The sequence below is a fragment of the Clavelina lepadiformis genome, chromosome 5 (assembly GCF_947623445.1).
Source record: "Clavelina lepadiformis chromosome 5, kaClaLepa1.1, whole genome shotgun sequence".
NCBI classification, from domain to species: domain Eukaryota; kingdom Metazoa; phylum Chordata; class Ascidiacea; order Aplousobranchia; family Clavelinidae; genus Clavelina; species Clavelina lepadiformis.
The window spans coordinates 8,009,554-8,027,972 of record NC_135244.1 but is presented as its reverse complement, the minus strand read 5'-3'; the positions used below and the strand labels follow the sequence as shown (position 1 = coordinate 8,027,972).

General features: G+C 39.8%; 2 protein-coding genes across 13 annotated transcripts in view; both read left to right on the top strand.

The window, feature by feature from the left end:
• Window positions 1-12,529, top strand: part of LOC143460843 (3',5'-cyclic-AMP phosphodiesterase 4C-like) — a 52,398-nt gene extending 39,869 nt beyond the window's left edge. For 9 of the 11 annotated variants that reach the window (XM_076958492.1, XM_076958488.1, XM_076958490.1 and 6 more), the window contains 10 exons: window positions 7,088-7,237; window positions 7,905-7,999; window positions 8,256-8,357; window positions 8,473-8,634; window positions 8,888-8,987; window positions 9,395-9,549; window positions 9,811-9,933; window positions 10,053-10,235; window positions 10,453-10,583; window positions 10,750-12,529. In XM_076958492.1, coding sequence (XP_076814607.1) covers window positions 7,088-7,237; window positions 7,905-7,999; window positions 8,256-8,357; window positions 8,473-8,634; window positions 8,888-8,987; window positions 9,395-9,549; window positions 9,811-9,933; window positions 10,053-10,235; window positions 10,453-10,583; window positions 10,750-11,020 — 1,472 coding nt within the window. In that variant the 3' untranslated portion in view covers window positions 11,021-12,529. Of the gene's footprint in view, window positions 1-3,146; window positions 6,681-7,087; window positions 7,238-7,904; window positions 8,000-8,255; window positions 8,358-8,472; window positions 8,635-8,887; window positions 8,988-9,394; window positions 9,550-9,810; window positions 9,934-10,052; window positions 10,236-10,452; window positions 10,584-10,749 lie in introns of those variants that run through there. The other 2 variants (XM_076958493.1, XM_076958496.1) reach the window with 2 other exon arrangements.
• Window positions 12,530-13,162: 633 nt separating this feature from the next.
• On the top strand, window positions 13,163-18,345 carry LOC143460847 (dynein light chain Tctex-type 5-B-like). 2 transcript variants are annotated; one of them, XM_076958503.1, is made up of 5 exons: window positions 13,163-13,248; window positions 13,407-13,608; window positions 16,101-16,230; window positions 16,316-16,419; window positions 18,074-18,345. In XM_076958503.1, the coding sequence occupies exons 2-5, from the start codon at window positions 13,508-13,510 to the stop codon at window positions 18,237-18,239; spliced, it is 501 nt and encodes a 166-aa protein (XP_076814618.1). In that variant the 5' UTR covers window positions 13,163-13,248; window positions 13,407-13,507; the 3' UTR covers window positions 18,240-18,345. The 2 variants fall into 2 exon arrangements, with proteins under 2 accessions (XP_076814618.1, XP_076814617.1); XM_076958502.1 differs by lacking the exon at window positions 13,163-13,248 and having other exon boundaries at window positions 13,270-13,608.
• The last annotated feature ends 74 nt before the right edge of the window (window positions 18,346-18,419 follow it).

Genomic DNA, 18,419 nt, shown 5'->3' with positions numbered 1-18,419 from the left:
AGGGTCCGCTTATTACATTATTTCTTTTTCACCCGATCAGCTCGATTGACCCGTAATGGTAAATGTTAGCCCACTTCCGCAGCCACTGGTCCCTATAGTTTAGTCCAACGTCATGCCCCGGATGTTTGGTTCTCACGAACCGATTTCACCTACACCTTATCCTGTATTAAAGGCCGTTTAAACAATGGATTAAAGGTTAATTAGGTGCATATACAACTTTGTGCAATGCAATTACTCATGTGTCGAATATATTTCACCTTAAACACACAACTCGAAGCGCTGAGTCAGTCCTTCTAACATTATCAGACTTTTATGACGTGATACTTCTTGATATCTGCTGCGAAAAAGTCCATGGAAAAATATAACCTAAATACGCGGTGACGTGAATCAGTTTAGTATTTTTAGGACGTTGACAGTACTTTGCTTACAATACAAATGTGACGGGCTAACGTTGTTAGCCTAATTTAGCTGTACTCGGGAAATTAAACGCACAAAAGAAATCTCGCGTTTTGGCTATGGGGAGAATTTTTCCGAGCGTGCTTTATCAGGAGTTATTCGTTAATATTTAATGGGCATTTTAAAAATTTCTTCTTAGCGTAGACTTGTTTTCAGTTCGGCCCGTTTTGATTAGAGTGGGTAGAGCAGATGTTTGGGTCGCGTCATGAGGTATAGAATAAAAAAACAACAAAATTCCAAAAAATGTCTTGCGTTTGGCGCATCTTTGCTTTTAGTCATTTCTGGTCAAAAGGTGACCGGCGCTTACGTAGCTGCCAGATCACTGGTCATAAGTACCACATCACAAGGTCATAAGTACAATAAATTACGTCATGGCTGAGTTATTTCGATGATTTTATCATTTAAACTAAATTAAGTGATGATAAGTTGTGACGTTTTGGTCATTTTTATGTACAGCTAGTTGCAAATGACCACGTTAAACGGGATCAATCCTAACTTTCGTATCTATAAGTATGACGAACTGATATTACTGGCTGGATGATACGGGCGCTTACAATAATTATAACACTTTTCGTCCTGCGTTAGCACATGCTAGTAGGTTTGTAGGTCATCTCTATTTTTGCATTTAACGGAGACACATATTTGTCACATATAGTAACGTACATATACGTGCTATATATTATCTTGAAAAGTATTTGGAAATATTTTTACTGATAAGTTCCTATCTCTTTCCCTTAATTATGTCGCTTGATTATAGGGAAAATGATTTCACGACATCTTTTTTAGAAAATATGTAAACAATAACAACAGGCGTGCAAATATTTTTCGTTTTTTGTGAGCAAACTAAGATAAGAGGGACTTCACAGCAAATTGACAGAGACAGCATTATTAATAAACCAACTACGTTATGGGGTTACCGTGTTTCACATCAATACAATCTTATGGATAGTGTTTTTAGTCGACCAATATTGTCTGTTTTCATGCATTTCAGTTGAATATACAATATATTGTATTTATTAGATCTAGTTGTGTTTCGATAAGTAACGTGCATAAATTTTTAACTAACTTTTATTATTTTACACAACATATCCGTCTTTTTGGCTAAATCAGTAAAACAGATGTATGTGTGTGTGTGTGTGTGGTGTGCGTATATGCGTGTGTGAGTGAGTTTGGAATAACGGACTCGGTCGATCTGATTAACGCGTCAATGTGGTCTCTGTTGACGTCAAACGAAATGCTAAACGACCGTTTCATGAAGAAAATTAACAATGATAAAACATCTACTTCAGCTGGTAAGAGCTACATGTAACTTGGGATTAACTACAAGCAGTCGAACGAACAGAATCAAAAATAAAAACACAATTAAAGTAAAAGTGGTGACTTGTTAAACGTGTTGCCCTCTATATACCTTAATCAACGTATCCCCATTTAAAAACAAAAAGGACAGAAAATTCCTAGACCGCTTGAAGACGAAACTTTACCAGGAAATCTGACTGTGTGTGTTTAACGCACGTGCACATCACATTGTACCTCATGGAAATGGTTATATCGTGGATAACAAGCCGCAATCTGGAAATTCTCATTTCGCTTTCGCACGAATTGCGAACCTTGTTTTTCCGACCGTCTGTCAAACCTCACGCGAACTGGAATGTCATCGGTGCAATTGCCGTTGGACTGGCGTCAGCCGAGCACTTTCCTCCGCGACGATAATGACACGACGGCCGGAGCGATTTGAAGGATTAGCAGGGGAAATTTTTTCCACCGTTCCATGTCAAGTGACGTTAAAACGCTTTTTGTGCTTCGTTCCTCAGCGTCTCAAGTTGCAGTGTCGCGGTTGAAATTACGGGATTTATGCACCAACTATGCCAAACGTTTCCGATGTAACCAATATTTCGAAAATTCAATACGTTGAGGACATAATAACATTACTTAATGTTGCAACATACGTCCAGCTCGCATATATTCGATGACGCTTTTCTTTTTATATGCGATACCATTTGGGGACGTTCTATGCAAATCACGATTCTCTTATGTTTTTTATATGCGAAGCCAAAATAAATAGGCGGCGTGTGTTCACATGTATATATTTAATCTCTCGTATACTACGCCAACACTACATTCACCACTTTTGAACTTTTGAAAAAGGATTCATTAACAACATGCACTGATTTCAATGGTTCGTCGTGGAACGAAATCTGTGTACATTCAGCTAAGGCAAATCGTTTTGTCAAAATTTTTTGTTTGAACGCAGAATCATGCCATTGTGGCAGACAGCAGTACCAGTCGTGCTTATGTAAGGCCGACTTGCTCGCAAATTGCCTGTTTCCGACTTGCCCTGAATCACGCAAATTACGTCAATGGTCAAACGACCGTTTCCTGCCATATCATGTTTTCATAACGTTTCGAGCTCATTCCAGTTCTGCTTGTTGCCTCTGAGCGTGCTTCAACGCTTCTATTCAATTCCGTTCCCCAAAAAGAAACTAGACAGGGCCACGGGCTCTAAGATAAGCATACAAATGCCACAACATAGCTCGGGGGCTATTACGTACAAAGGTTAGTGAATGCACCTTTTGTTCCGCAAGGTTAGGTTTGTCTCAACGCAACCGCGGTATTGTTGGAGAGGTTCAGCTTTGTGCGAATAGAAGTTTTTGTGCAGCTCGTCATCTCGTAAGAGCGCTTTACATTCACACAAAAGCGGGCGGATTGGCGGCTGAATTTCGTGTGCACCATTTGGTTTTGGCACGTCTGGTCACGTCAAGGTATAGACTCAAGGAAAGGTATTGTCTTATATACAGGCACGCGTACCAAGAAATGAGGTAGTCTTGTTAATATAGCACGTTCCCAAAGTCTGTAATTAAAGGCTCGCTGAGTGACAAGTAGATATAGGGAAACTTATACGCTCGCGTGCCATTTCTCACGACAACTGGGAAACATCTCAATTCGCAATGGAATAACAGGATATACGAGTAGCGTAGTGCGTCATAACTTGCCAATCACAAAGGTTTAGGGAGGGTGCGAGACAGTTTTAGTTTCTTTTGTGTTCCAGCTTTGATTATGGAACTATTTTGATTTGTTAAGAAAGGTCATAAATTTCTGATAAAGTGTTCGCAATTTTATGTACGTTGTCAATCCCCGAAAGTGTTGCTAAAAAGTTACTTTGTCGAGATTGGAGAGTTGGGGAATTTCATCAAAGGGCACTGTAGGGAAATTCAGGCGCACTGAGTAAACGATTAGCTTCCGTGTTTCAGTTAGGCCGATGTAAATTTACGCCACCATTTAGTCATATTCAATAGTAGACCGTTAGTCACTTTCAGTGTTTTTTCAAAGAAAAAGACAGGGAGGCTTTACGCGCGAATGACGTCAATGGACCTTTTGATTGTTAGTGCGTGGTGCGGTGTGTCTCTGAATAAGCCGCTCTATCGTAGACAATGCCTACTTGAATAGTTGTTAACCGTCAGTAATATGCATTGAGTGGATATTAAAATTACAAGTTGTTTCTTTGTTGTGACAACAGTGTTCGTTACGCAAGTTTAAACAAAGATTCTACAGATCGGAAGTTGACAATTTTTTTGCTCTATATTTGGTATTTAAGCTTAATCGTGACAGTTCGACACTTACGCTACACTAAAAATGTTTGTGAGCTAAATTTAGGCCTTATTATTTACTTTAAAGTTATATTTGGTATTTTAAGAGCTAGTAAGGTTGATTTCCTGCATAGATTCTTGAGAATGCAGCTGCCCCATAAAATGTGTTTTTCTCAATTTTACACTTTCAGCATAATCGTAAAATCTATTTACTCTTCCCGGTGATTTGTTTTCAAATACCAATGGATTATATAAACCATGGAAATTAAGAATTGTGCTGTTTACAGTCGTTAGGTAATGTTCAAAGTGCAAGTAGCTAACTATAATCGGGTTGAGCAGTTTCCTGGGCGACCTATGTGAACCAACGGTGCGTCACACCTACCGCATACCTGGCTATTGTTTTATCTCCTCATCGTTTTCTAAAATTTGTTAGCGGAGCCACATGCGTCAAAAGTCGACTTTTGTACCTTCAAGGTATCTCGTACATAAGCCTGCAGCCAACGAATACGTGCATGTGAAAAATATTTTCGGTAGCCCGTTGAGTGTAGATCAAACCAGTAACATGGTGTATGTTCTAGTTCATTTGTGGCGTGTCAATTGCTCAGTAATAGTAAACAGAACTTATTACCGAAATGCCACACAACTTTATCGAGGCAATGCTACAACGCTGCATCGGAAACTGGCATAGGTTACGTACGTCAATCGTAAGCTACCCTAGACTTCGACAGGCCATCGATAAACAGAATTACGTATGATTGACGGCAGTGCGGGAACCCAAAATGTCCAAGGAAGTGCATTTTCGGCATGCCCTCTTTTAACCAGCTTACTGCAGTGGTATTTAGTTGATAACTGAACAACCACTTGTTGCGTAAGCGCTCTGAGTAATGCATAAATTGAATAGGTTTTGTTGTTGTTCAATGTGCCTTCACATACTGCGAGAACTGCATGTTATGCAATACCGGATTTGTTGGTTCCAGTTCGTAGGCACGTTCATTCATAAGTAATGTTGCAAAGTTAGGTGTTTTGCCGTTTGCAAGGTAGCAAAACGTATTATGTGAACTGCAGATCTCTTCTCCGTTGTGTTTGATGGTACACGCTATTTAGTTTTGCTTGCAATTTTAAAAAGATATCGGAATAATCCGAAATTGACGTCATCAAAATTATCCGGGCGAAAATTAACCGTCCGCAGTGGTAGCAAAGCTTTGTCGAATTTTTTCACCTTTAGGTCGCGGTGGTGTTTGATTGGGATTTACGGCTAATCGGATAATTACCCACAACAAATGACACGGCGATGCATCCATATTTATAAGCATATTAGGTTTCTACGGGCAGTGAAAGTGATAGGTGCTATCCTTTCTTTATGCATACAGCTCCCACACTTGCTTACATCGAAGTCCAAAATCTAAAGCGTATGAGCGTGCACGGTATCTTGGCTTGATATTTCTGATTCTGGGCAAACGAGAGAAAGAGTGAGAGTGCGCTGGCATACCACCAACAAACAACACTCACCCTCCTTAGAACGAGAGAAGCATTTTTTTCTCTCGAAAGGCAGATTTAGCATTTTGTGTTAAAACGTTCTTCGCGTGGATCACGATTGAGATACTTGCGTTGGTGAGGAGGCAGCGAGGTGTGCGTTGTAATAATCAGAATTGGAAAGGCGTTTTAGAAAAGTGTAATAATTTTAGAATTGTTTTTCAGACACGTTTAGAGAAACGTGCGAAAGGAAAAGATATATACGTTAATGTTTCGTGATTTGTAATTCTGTCAATTCTTTGCCAGTAGTAAGTAGTGAAGAGAAAAAACACATCTCTGCAAGTACCTGCTGGTAGCAGCTGCCATCTCTTATGCATCCAAAGGATATGTCCAAACAAAGAAATTCGCAAAGAAATTTAAATAAATTTGTTACTGAGAAGCGAACAAAAAATTGGTGCTTTTCGTTAAAGACCCTTCGAAAATTTGCCACGGCGGCTGGACTTTGTTGCAACTATGCAAAATGCACTTCGCCGACTATGCCGAAAGATAACCAAGTAATTAAGGAGCATAAGCCATTGGATCGATTGTCAGGCAATTTCACCACTGTCTTCAACTACGGGACCAATTTCGTTCCAGCCCAACAAGGGGACATTATGCCTTGTTTTGAATCGGAAATTACTTCGAATTCGTCGTCTTCAAGTTCACGATCGGCTTTAGATGAGCAAGACGATACGTTCAGCGACTGTCCATTGAAGGATTATCAGTTGCAAAGAGACTTAACGACGGCCGTGCGACGTCTAAAGTATTTATTGAATTTAGCCAGCAACGGCAACAATTCCTATCTTCGGTGTTCAAGTTCCACCGACATTTCGGACGATATGGACGTTTCTAGCGAGTCCAAGGGAACTGCAATTAGCGTGGATGTGGGCTCTGATTTTAAGGCTACTTGGAGTAAGGATTCCAGTTCCTTGACGATAAAGCTTCTTCCCGTCCACCCGGAACACACCTGTCTCATCCGCAGCGAAAAGCAAGGTCAGGATGTTTCGCTGGAATCTAGAATCCCATATCGGCACACGTCAGTGCTTCGAACGTCCGTTTCTCCCGGAACCCCCGTTACGGTTCACCGGCCCTTGACGGCTCGTTATTCGGCGGATTCTGGATTTTTTAGTACGTCAGGTTATAATCGCTTTATCCCATTTGGGCTGTGTTTAAAGCATTTTTTCGTACTCCCGACGAGGCGTAATCAAATCGGATCCGATCACGAAACGCGGCTGCGTAATTTCTAAATTGCCATTATCGCATCAACCAGAGCGTTGTCCAGCGATCCTATTTTAGTTTAGTTGTCGCTTGTCACGCAAGTTCGAGCATAATATGGGATGTGGCCGTGGGCGACCCAAGGCAATTTAAACCATAATCGTGTCATCTGCCTCGCCGAATCTAGTTGTTAAGCTATAATGTTAATTTAGAAGCCGGTTGTTTAGAAGCTTTACACGGGAATAACCAATTACTTTGAATACACCGTAGTGTGAGAAATATAATACACAGTCATAACATCTATTGAATTTTATTTGCAGATAACCAAAATGACGTAATGTCACCCAACATCGACCCGAACGACGACAGAGAGAAGCGACCCGCGTCGCCTAACTGCGGTGCCATCGCCAAAACTGGAAGCAAAAAGCACTCCGTCAACCCTGATGGTCGTATCTTGGGCAGTATACAAGGTACTTGTCAGTGTGGTGTGCTCTGTTTCATAAGTGGCAGGTGACGTTAGCTCGCGTATGATGACAGCAGCCAAGGTCTTGTCGAAGCGTTCTCTAACCTACTTAGGTCGATTTCTGTTGCTCAGAGTGTCACAGTACATTCGTGGCGATTGGCGCTTGCTTGCACCTGATAGGCTCTTATCTATTTGCTCCTTTTGGTTGCCGATTTAAATGCGTCATTCGCTGATTGTCCGCTTTGTTTGGCATTACGGCCCTCGAACCCAGATGCATGAAAACAATAGAAACCCTCGTCTGTGTGGTAAACCGCCAACAAGCGCATCCCATCTATACAATTTGCGTCATGGAACAGCTTGTACCAGTTACTAGCGTCTGTTGTCTGTCAAAACCAGGCAAATGATCATGTTTTTGCGGTTCAAACTTTCATGGACATCGTTTGGTGGTCCGAGCTATTTAACAAGGCAGACCAGCTGCTTACATAATAATGTGTGTCCTTTTCGAAATGCTGTACTTTCAAGCCATTGCACTCACGATCGTGGCTAATTATTAATTACGGGGAAAACGAAATGACATTTAATCACATTTAAAACTTCCGTTTTCCCGATTGGGTAACCACTAACCAACATGGCTCATATCGTGCAAAAACTTACTGATTTTTATCTCTTGCCAGGCATTAAACATTGCAGTCGTCACAAGGAAACCTCAAAATGGCGAAAAATTCCTATGTTCGGCGTAGAAGTGAGCAACGAAAATGCACTGGCAAGGGTAAGTAAACGTCGTTCTTACCCAATTAATCTTGACACGCGTTGTTGCTATACCGACTGTATGTGTGTTCCTGTGGCTGCTTTACTCCATTACAATGAGATAAGCCTCATTATCTCGATGACTTTGCAGAAACGAAAACATATTTGCAGCGAAGGCTTGCTCAACTTTAGTTGTAAATGTTTTGTGTTATTTGCTATATCTGACAGAATACAGGCCCTTCGCTCTTCGTAGTTTATTACTTCGTTTTCATGTTTAGGAGCTCGAGAGAATTGACGAATGGGGTGGCGTTGATATCTTCAAAATTGCAGAAATAAGCAATAACCGTCCACTGACATGCGTCATGTATACAATTTGTCAGGTAAATCGTTGAGAATAGTAAACGGCAGATTGAAAATACATAATATTTGTAAATTGAATTGGAAATTAAAGCAATTCCTCGAAAATCGAATACATAACTTAATTTTATTGCACAGAAGCGAGACATGTTTTCGAAGTTCAAGTTATCTCCTGACAAATTCCTCGCATACATGATGACTCTTGAAGATCACTACAGGGACATACCTTATCATAACTCCCTCCACTCCGCAGATGTTGCCCAATCCGTCCACATCCTCCTCTCCTCTGATGCCCTGGATGTAAGTTGATTGTGTTCAGTATCGCTCCCGCGTGAATAGCGTTGTGGGTTTTCATGTTAGTAAGAGAATGTGTGGTTGTAATTTTACGTTAACTTTAGCGACTAAGGACCTTTGCTCCTCTAAAATTGTGTCAGCTTTCTTTTAAGGCAGTCGCATCCTGTCTGCTGCAGCTTAACTGATTCGTTTAATGCGTTGTGTGCGTCACGAAATGGCAGCACGACTAAGTATAATCAATTATGGCTTTTCTCGGCAGAGCGTTTTCAGCGAATTGGAAATCTTGGCTGCTTTAATTGCAAGCGCCATGCACGACGTTGACCATCCGGGACTGAACAACCAATATCAGTGCAACAATAGTAAGTATCCACTACAACAAAATTTGCACATTTTTTTAAAAATTTCGATTATTTCTTATTGACAAATTTATGTTACCATATTTGGTCCTTTTTGCATCCTGATGCCGGACGCCGTTTTGTAACTTTTATTAAATCAAGGTTTTTGTTCATAAATTCTTCCCCAATAGAATTACGACATGTTGTAAGCCAGGCTAAACATGTTAAGACACCATATACTCCTGTTATATGGCCGAGTGGCGCTCGAAATGCATCCGCTATTCTCAATTATTCATTAGTAATGTCTCTACTTGCACCGGTATTTGTGCTTCTTAAAAATAGAGAAAATTAATTCCTGCGCAACTTTGTCTAGCAGTATAGGATGACTTAAATACATGCCAGTCTACAATTAACTATGCGTTTTGTCATAGGTAGCGAACTAGCCTTAATGTACAATGATGAATCGGTGTTGGAAAATCACCACTTGGCCGTCGGATTTAAGCTCATGCAGCAGGATCAGTGCGACCTCTTTGATCATTTCACGCAAAAGCAGTGGCAAAGTCTGCGAAAGATTGTTATCGATATGGTAAGGATTCAAAATTATTTAACATTTTGAAATGGGACATATCTTCCTATCGAAACTCAGTTAGTCTAATCCGATGATCGCAGCCCTGTCTGAATGTGTTTTTAATGAAATAAACTTCGATCCGAGTACGGTTAATATATTAGCTGCATGCTCTTTTATGGTCTCTAGCTCTTGCCTTAAATAAGATATCTAATTTCTTAAAAAGCAACTGTAGATTACAGGCCGGGTTTGTTTTAAGAATTCCAATCAATCTTACAACAGGTTCTCGCTACTGACATGTCAAAACACATGACCCTGCTCGCCAGTCTCAAGACAATGGTCGAAACGAAAAAAGTGGCAAGTTCTGGCGTCCTCATGTTGGACAATTACACGGACAGAGTGCAGGTAAATCAATCTTGATCTGATTTTAACGGCGTAAAAATATTCGTCGTTGTTAGCTATATCTTCAAAAGCGCAGCGCACATTAGACAATACAATTGTGCTTAATCGGCTGCAATTCACAGGTCCTGCAAAACCTGATGCACTGTGCCGATCTGAGCAACCCAGCGAAACCGATCGAAATGTACAAGAAATGGAACGAAAGGATCATGGACGAATATTGGATGCAGGGTGATGTTGAAAGGGCGGCTGGCTTGGAGATTAGCCCTATGTGTGACCGAAACAACACGTCGGTAGAGAAATCACAGGTAAGAGTTTCTCAGAACCTGAAATAACCACCGAAGCATCAAATAACCATGAAAGGAATTCTGCGACATTAAGTTGTTTGACCGCGTCTGGGCTTGGAAATTACAATCGGTTTTAGTCGAGAGTAAGCGTCTGATCTTATACAGTCTTTACACAGAAGTGTGCGCGAGGCGTCTTACTCAGAAGCGGGATTAATGTCTTTGTTTTGCCTTCATCCAGGTAATGTTTATCGACTTTGTCGTGCATCCTCTTTTCGAAACATGGGCGGACCTCGTCAATCCTTGCGCTCAAGAAGTCATCAACGAGCTTGCCACAAACCGGGAGTATTATTCCAGCCTGGTACCCAGCAGGTAAGCCAAATCCCTGCATACGGCTTATCGTAAACTTGCATAATTATTAATGACGCGTCTTCACGGGACAATGCTCAGCGATGCAAATCCCCTCTAAGCTCTTAGTTTTGTATATAAAAGCGCAGGATTTGTAGCAGCAAGTTAATTGGTCGGTGTTTTTTTGCAGCCCTTCACCTGTTGGAGATGAAGAAGCCAGCAACGGCGACATTTCTGCAGATGTTGGGTCGTCAACAGACACTGCCGAAGACGGCTTCACAGATGAGGAAACAGAATGCTGCAGCACTCCAGTGCCCAGTCGACCACGGTGCGATAATCGGTTTCAATTTCAAATGTCGCTAGACGACGACCCAGCGGATTTGATTGACGCCGAACAAACGGCGAACTCGCAAACTGCAACGAAAAATGTTCTTAAAAGCAAATCGTCCAAGAATTTATGACAAGACACTCGTGGATTGTGACTATGCTGCTTTGACTTTGTTGTCTTCAAGTCAGTTGTCGTAATCTGAAAGCCCATCCACGGGATGATTAAGAAGAGGATTGCCAAAGCCGATAAATCGGTACGGAAACGGGCGAAGCAGTCGATGAGCCCGAATCTCTTATTGATGTATCTTCGCTTACACGACACTACGACCGTCTTCAATTTTTGGTTTTACTTGCTTTGTAGTTATCGTTCTTTAATTCTATCTTTTTTCTGTTGCATCGAATTGTAAACTGTGTTTTAGCTCCAAACTGTCTAATTCTCTTTTGCAAAAACATTATCGCATCATCTTTTCTCCAAAATCTACACGCTTTCTAAAAAACAATCAGCTGTAACAAACACGGTTAAGTTTGGTAAGAGCTTCTTGGACAAAAAATAGCTGTTTGATTTAACACTGCCACACATTTCGCATGATATTTGTTACCTTGTTGGTATGACCTCTCTTTAACTCGAAAAAGCTCTCAGAAACATTTTAAAGCGAGCAGCAGACTTGTCTTTTACCTTGACAGAGCTTTAATTTTTCACTCTCACTTGTGAACTTGCATAAGCTCACTAGTATTTTGTTTACTGGTGCTTTTCGCCAACGCTCCTCAGTTGGAGACATGTGGTAAGAAACTACAAATTAACGTTTGCAGTTGTGACCAAAATTAGCACCGTGAACTCTGTAATTAAACGTTGATCATTGGTATTTAAACCGTATTGCGTAGTTTGGCCGATTAAGTGTATTATTTTCCCGTTCTCAAAAGAGACGTAACAACGATTGTGAGTGGTTTGGTATGCGTTGTGGTTTGTGGCAATTCACCGAACGTTAATTAACACTTTCTGGGTCGGTTTGGGCTGGTTAATTTCCAAAATATGTTTTCTGGACAGTTGCCTTTCATAAACGAGGTTAAGTAATTTGGTCGCTGCAATCGTTTTTTGATGACGTTATTGCATTGAAGTTTTCGACGAATATTCCATGATTCCATTGTACACTGTGAAATCGCAGCTAGTTAAAGCCGAGGCGCTTTACCATTACTCACGTTGGCTTCAGAGTCTTTTGAATTGATTGGATCGTTTAAAATTGCATATTCGTCAGTGTAACTGTTAGTTTATTATTGCAAATGCTTAATGGCATTCGTGTTTTGTTATTTTGCACAAACACTTTTCAGTATATTTATTGCGACGCGTCTATGTAATTTATCATCGTGAAGTCCAGCTACGATTGCATATTTATGAGCCGTGGCACCAAACGTACAATACTTGTTATATTTTCTGCGATCTTCTTTTGAGGTAGTTAAGTTAAAGGATTACTATTCTGAGTAAAACTACTGGTGGTCGCGCCGGTGCAAGTTAAGTTGGTATTTTTCGTCCTTGTTTTCATTTCGATGTTCTTCGTTTTGAATTTTTTTTACGTTTATGTTCCTTCGTTGTGTTTCGGTTGAAACAATTTACGGAAAAACTCCTCATAAAATTGCAACTGATATGACATGATTTTTGCAATTGTTTTCCAGGACAGAATCAGGTATTATCTGTGGGTAAACGATTTAACAGTAACGTTTACTGATGACATTGTCATGGGAACAGCTTGCCGCAGAGAATGTCAGCTTTCCACGCAACTGTAGAGTTCAGCCTAACTTGATTAGCAGAGGCTAGTCACTAGTCAGTGGTTAAGGAGTTGTTCGTTCATAGTACTTGGTAGCTACCTCAGTAACCCGCTGTGAGGAAAACGAAATAAACAATTTCGTTATTAGAGAGGCAGCAAAACGATTATTAGCATCATTCCAGCTCGATATCGGACTGATAGGTTAAAAAACAATTACCAATGTCAATTTATGCCGTTTCATGAGTTGGAGTAGTACTCCGCTAAACCGTAACGAAGGATTGCATTACATTTACAGTATTGTCAAACACTATTCTGTACCTGTCTGCCGTTACTTGATTACAGACTCAGTTGGTCTGAATTGCAATCTGTATCTGAATCTAATTGGTCTGTACCTGTAGCCTGTGATTGCACAGAACATAGTTTGATCCTTAGCGTTCGCAACAATTACTCTTGTTACGCAAGTGAGGCGAATAATTGTCAGTAAATTATCAAACAGAATACCCAATGCTGAATTGAAATTAAACCAACTTTCGCCTTTAGTTTGTTATCAACCTGAGCTCGTAGGCTAAATATCTTGGCTTAGGTACCGTAAGTCGTGAGAGGTAATATTAAACTACTACAGTTTCAAGCCAGTAGGCATCTTATCAGCGGGTATATTTTAATAGGCCCGTGTGTTTGCTAAAATGCATATGCAGCAGGCATGATTACCAAGCATACATTTTTCTAGATTGCCTTGTTTCAAATAGGCTTGATTTTGTAGGCTATCAAAAGGCGCTGCAGATACATCCTGCCGCCTCAAAATTGCGAAGTGAAGTTGTCGTTGAAGCCTCCTTTTTTGGAAACTAGTTGCAAAACTGAACAATGACAAGTACAATAAATGCTTCTCTGAGACGCAAAGGAAGTATATTTGATACTTCTACGGTACGTTTGCTACCAGCTGGTTCAAGTGTTTGTACTTTTGGGTAAGTAAACAATTAAGCAATGACATTCGTCGTGCAACCTCAAGTAATTAAGCACCTGTTTTATGCTAATTATGACTAACTAGATTGTGGGCCTCGCAGTTTTTTGTGCATGCTTACTACAATCCCCAAAATTTAGTAGCACCTGTGGACCAACCTGAGAATCAAACTACCAATCGGGATTTTTGATATAAATACGAAAGTAAATCTCTCATTCGCAATCTCTCAACAGCGGTAGGCCTATGTCTAGGTCTCTAGGACAATCCACATAGTTTCGTTGTTATTTGTCGCCAGGCTGTGACTGGGTTCTATAGCGCTGTGAATTCTGCTATTTACAATAAGGTTTTTTAAAAGCATATTTATTATATACAAGATAGCATCTCTATAGCATGAAAACCATCGCAAGGAACAATAAAAAGTGATAACATCAGTTGGGATTCCTATAACGTGTCCGCTTATAATAGTCGAAATCGTGTACGGGTGACATTAATAATCCAACTAAATATTGCGTCGTATTTTGCTTAAGTGTTGACCTTTGCCCTAGGGCTGAACAATTGAAATATTCATTTTAAAAGATTATAAATGTCACCGTATCGAGAACTGCTTAATCGAAAAGGTCAGTGAGCGAACATTGAACCCAGCATCGTCATTTTTAACATGGGAAATTTCTGCTTTCGTTTGACGGTAATAAGTAATAACTAATAACAATTATAACTCGGCGTCGTTTGACGATTTATGATTTTATGGCATAAGATCAGGCTTTTCTTCAAATTCTATAACACATCTCATCAGGCAAGCTTTGCCTTAATTCTTTCAAACTGTAATCATTTAAGTTATTACGTTAATCAACGAGTCTATGAAATTTTGTTTAAACTTTTGTATTTGGGAGTTTGAACTCTTTTATATGAAATAGACTGTAGCCTAATAGTGTAGTGAACCCAAAGAAAAACTGTAAAAAACGAGTCGAAAATGAAGAATGGGGACCACCGACCAAGGCGACCATGCTACATTTCTTGCCGAATAAGAGTTACGTGTAACTTGACGTCAGCAAAACATTCTCAAAGGTTGGATGCGTGAATGGTTTAATCTAGGGATCTCAAATTTTGAAGGTGTTTAATTAACCGGCAAGTCTGCAAAAATACTCCTAGCTCGGGTATAGAATGGAAATTTCCTCCAAAGCAAACAACGATTCATTAAAATTAGTAAATATCAAATTGCTTGAGCATTGCCAACATCAAATTTCCAATATGGCAAATTTTCGCGCAAGTTTTCCGTCCTACGTAAGATATTTAGATATAAAGCTTTCCTTAGACTCTCGTGACAAAAAACTGCATGTATACACACTGTATATTATACTGCTATATTTTCAGTTTTTCAAAATGCGAAATAATTTGCGGAAATTGTACTGGCACCAGGACAGCACCTTTACAATTGAAACTCTCCTGGAAAAACATGGACGTCTGCATGAGATGTCTGTTAATATCAAAATCAATCCCATGTGTACGCTTATGCGCGTTGTGGTCCTCTAATTACCCTCGTGTTGAGCATATTCATGATACAGAAAAAGATAACACAAAGCCCAAATGCTACTCTCAGCGAAAACGCACATTTTAATATTTAATAAGACTTATAATATTTACGAGTACCTTCGTAGAAAAATGCTTACGTGCGGCTTTCGCTGTGCCGTTTGATCATACGAATTGGATAAGCATCGTCGTTAAATATGCGCCACGTATCGTTTACCTCGGTTGAACCTTGAGGCGAATGACATTGTCTATATCTGCTAAAGCCCATAACCGTTTACCCTCCATTCCTGCTGGTTTATTTTTAAGCACACTTGTTTTTTTAAACATTATAAACACTTTTCCATAATAGCTTTTGATGAAAACATGATGGTGGAAAAAAGCAATTTAAAAGCATTTTGTTTTGGTTTATCTACTGTGTATGACTCTTTTCGTTTTTTTTTTCAAACCGAAAATACCTTGTCATTCGTGGTTTAATCAAAAACTTGAAAAGCTGTCCATATTATCATGTGATATCAATGAAGTTGGAAAATCAATACTTTTTTGCTCTCAGCAAATTATTGGAAATAAGCCCTCTCAGACTATCATCGCGATAAAATGCGCTATATGTATATATTTACGGTATCTATGTATATATACCATATCTACAGTACTGTTAGCCCGGATAACAACTATTAGGTTACACAAGTTTCAGGTAAAACTTGAGAAAGGTAACACAATGATGGTTGTGTAGAATGGCTTACACTATCGTAATGGTATGTTTGTATCGGTTGCTTTACCCTACATTCATATCTGAAGCCAAAGATCCCCATTTAAGCTCGAACAACATATGTCAGTAGTGACTGAGCGGTGTGTGGCTTCAAACGTTTATGCACGAGAAAGGAGTTTTGAACTGGTGTATCGTTTCTGAACAAACAACATATGACTAATATTGTGCTTTAGCTTTGTGCTTAACTTATTATTCTTCCACAGAGAGGATCATGCAAGTGATTTATTTCTCATGAAGAAATTTTCGGCAAAATACCAAAACACGTACAAACTTGATCCCGATCAGCGTTTCGAAACGGCCAAAGTACAGGCGATAACAGAGCAAGTCTTATTGGTAAGAAGCCTTAGATTTGATTGGATGTTTTAACTAATTTTTCAAAATTGCTACAAAATTTTCAAAATATTTTTATTTGATTTAGGACAATTTAGAAGACGTTGAATATAATGTGGCTGAAGCCAGGCACCTGACTAAAACAATATCTGATAAAATACTAAAGGCTGTCAAACACCTGGGATATACGAGGTAGGAAAGCAATTACTTGAGGCAAACTGTCAGTATGTTGTCGCTGTGACGGGTCTAAGGTAGTATATACACTTGGAAGAACCAAACCAGATTTAGATACACACGGAAGACCAACATAAACGCTATTTTTGCACCATGGGATAACAAAAACAGTTTATTTTTATCGTAAAAAATGACGTCACTATTGGATGTTATCGTGATGGTATTGTCGAAAGAAAAATTGTTAAAACTTCCACAATATCGAAGACATACTGGTCATGCTGACAATTTCCAGAAATCGTCCAAACCGCGTGGGTTACTTTCGCCAACGCGGTGAAGTATACCAGTTTGCGTCATCTGTCGTCACGATGTGTCATCAGTGAGCCCGACAGCGCTTTCAAACGTTTGTACGTCAAACTTGGCTACTCTAATGAGCAATGGCATTCATCATAACAATGAATCAGGCTATAATTTCATTACGCAATGTCTCAACGCTCCTTTTTGATACAGTATATCATAGATGACACGTTACAATTGAAAGGCAAGACGCCAGACGCATGAGCAGAACAGCAACATAATGCATGCTGACAAGCACAGCAAAACCACAGCTAGGGAGTCATGTGTAATGTCAGCACAAAACACAAGTTGTATGTATCCCATTCGTTGTTCATATTGATGTTATCAGCTCGCTATAGTGTAGCGGTTCCAGCGTCGAACTCACAGTTATGCGATTAGTTATCCGATATGTGGTCTAATTTAAAGCTCATTAAGGTGTCACAAAATTTTCCATCGCTTCATCAATCCTAAGCTCAACACAAGGAAAATTTCTAGCCTTGTTGCTGCGTATAAACTTTTGAGAACACATGCATTCTAGTAAATTGCTGGTGCGTTCTATAGACATTAGGCGAACTAAGTTAAAAGCGGTCGTGTATGAAATTGCTTCGTTGAGCCTTACATCTCATCGGATCGCTGTCGTTATTAAATAAAAAGTCATACATCTGACATAACCGTGCCGGATCTTTTAAAAGTTGGTCAAACTGTGGAAGGACTGCACGTCCAAATTGTGCTTCGTCGGTTGAACCACAATTAGACTACTAAATCAATGTTAAGCACCTTTTCTTCGTTTCAAGCATCAAACATGTACCATAAGTATCAGAGAAGTGACAGTAACAATTTTTGACTTGGAGGGATAGATTTTTATTAGAATACTATTTTCATACCTTTAGGTTTGTGGCGGTCACGGTGCCACCACGCGGTGTTTCTGTCTTTTGGATATATTACTTTATATCGTGTCTGCGTTAATTACTGCTATGCGTGATATTTGCTCGCTGTATATTTATGGTGCGTACCTGTTGTTCGGGCTGACGAGATTAACAATGCAAGTTGGGTTTTAGAGTTGGAATTCTTTTAAGTGGGCTACGCTGGTGCTCACGGGAAGAAACGCAACCTTCCTTTCTCGTTGTCATAACTTTCCGAGCGCTGTGGGTTTAACTAAGTTGTAAACATGAAACCAAAGAGCCTCTCCGTCTTATTACAATTCCTAAAACTTCTCGTTCTCGGTAGTACATTTTGCTCCTTGCCAAAATGCTACATAAATTAAACATGACGTGCTGTATTTTATTTCTGTTGGTTTGTCAATCCCGTGACGCCACCTAACGACGATAACTTTTTCCAGACATAAGATAATTGCGATTGTGAACATCGGCCAACTAAGAGACCAGGGAATTCGTCTCGGCAGTCGCTGTCTATGGGACACAAAACGTGACAATTCTGCAACTGCTTCCTACGAAGGAAAGACCCTGTGGGCAAACGCTACAGTATTTGGCGTTTATTACGAATGAAGTATTATGCTTTTGTAGTTGGCTGTTACAATTTTGCGTTTTGTACTAATATCTATTTACTGTGTGTTTACCAACCTTGATTTGTTGTATTAAAGTTAATTGCAATCATTTTACTATTGCCAATTGACAACATACCTACATAGAGCGTCTACTGCAAAGTTCATGCCTGGCCATACCTTG

Excerpts from the sequence above, each read along its gene's own strand:
- LOC143460847 (XM_076958503.1), top strand. The coding sequence starts at position 13,508 with ATGACAAGTACAATAAATGCTTCTCTGAGACGCAAAGGAAGTATATTT. Across the intron at positions 13,609-16,100 it reads TCAAGTGTTTGTACTTTTGG|AGAGGATCATGCAAGTGATT; the intron begins GTAAGTAAACAA and ends ATTCTTCCACAG. Across the intron at positions 16,231-16,315 it reads TAACAGAGCAAGTCTTATTG|GACAATTTAGAAGACGTTGA; the intron begins GTAAGAAGCCTT and ends TATTTGATTTAG.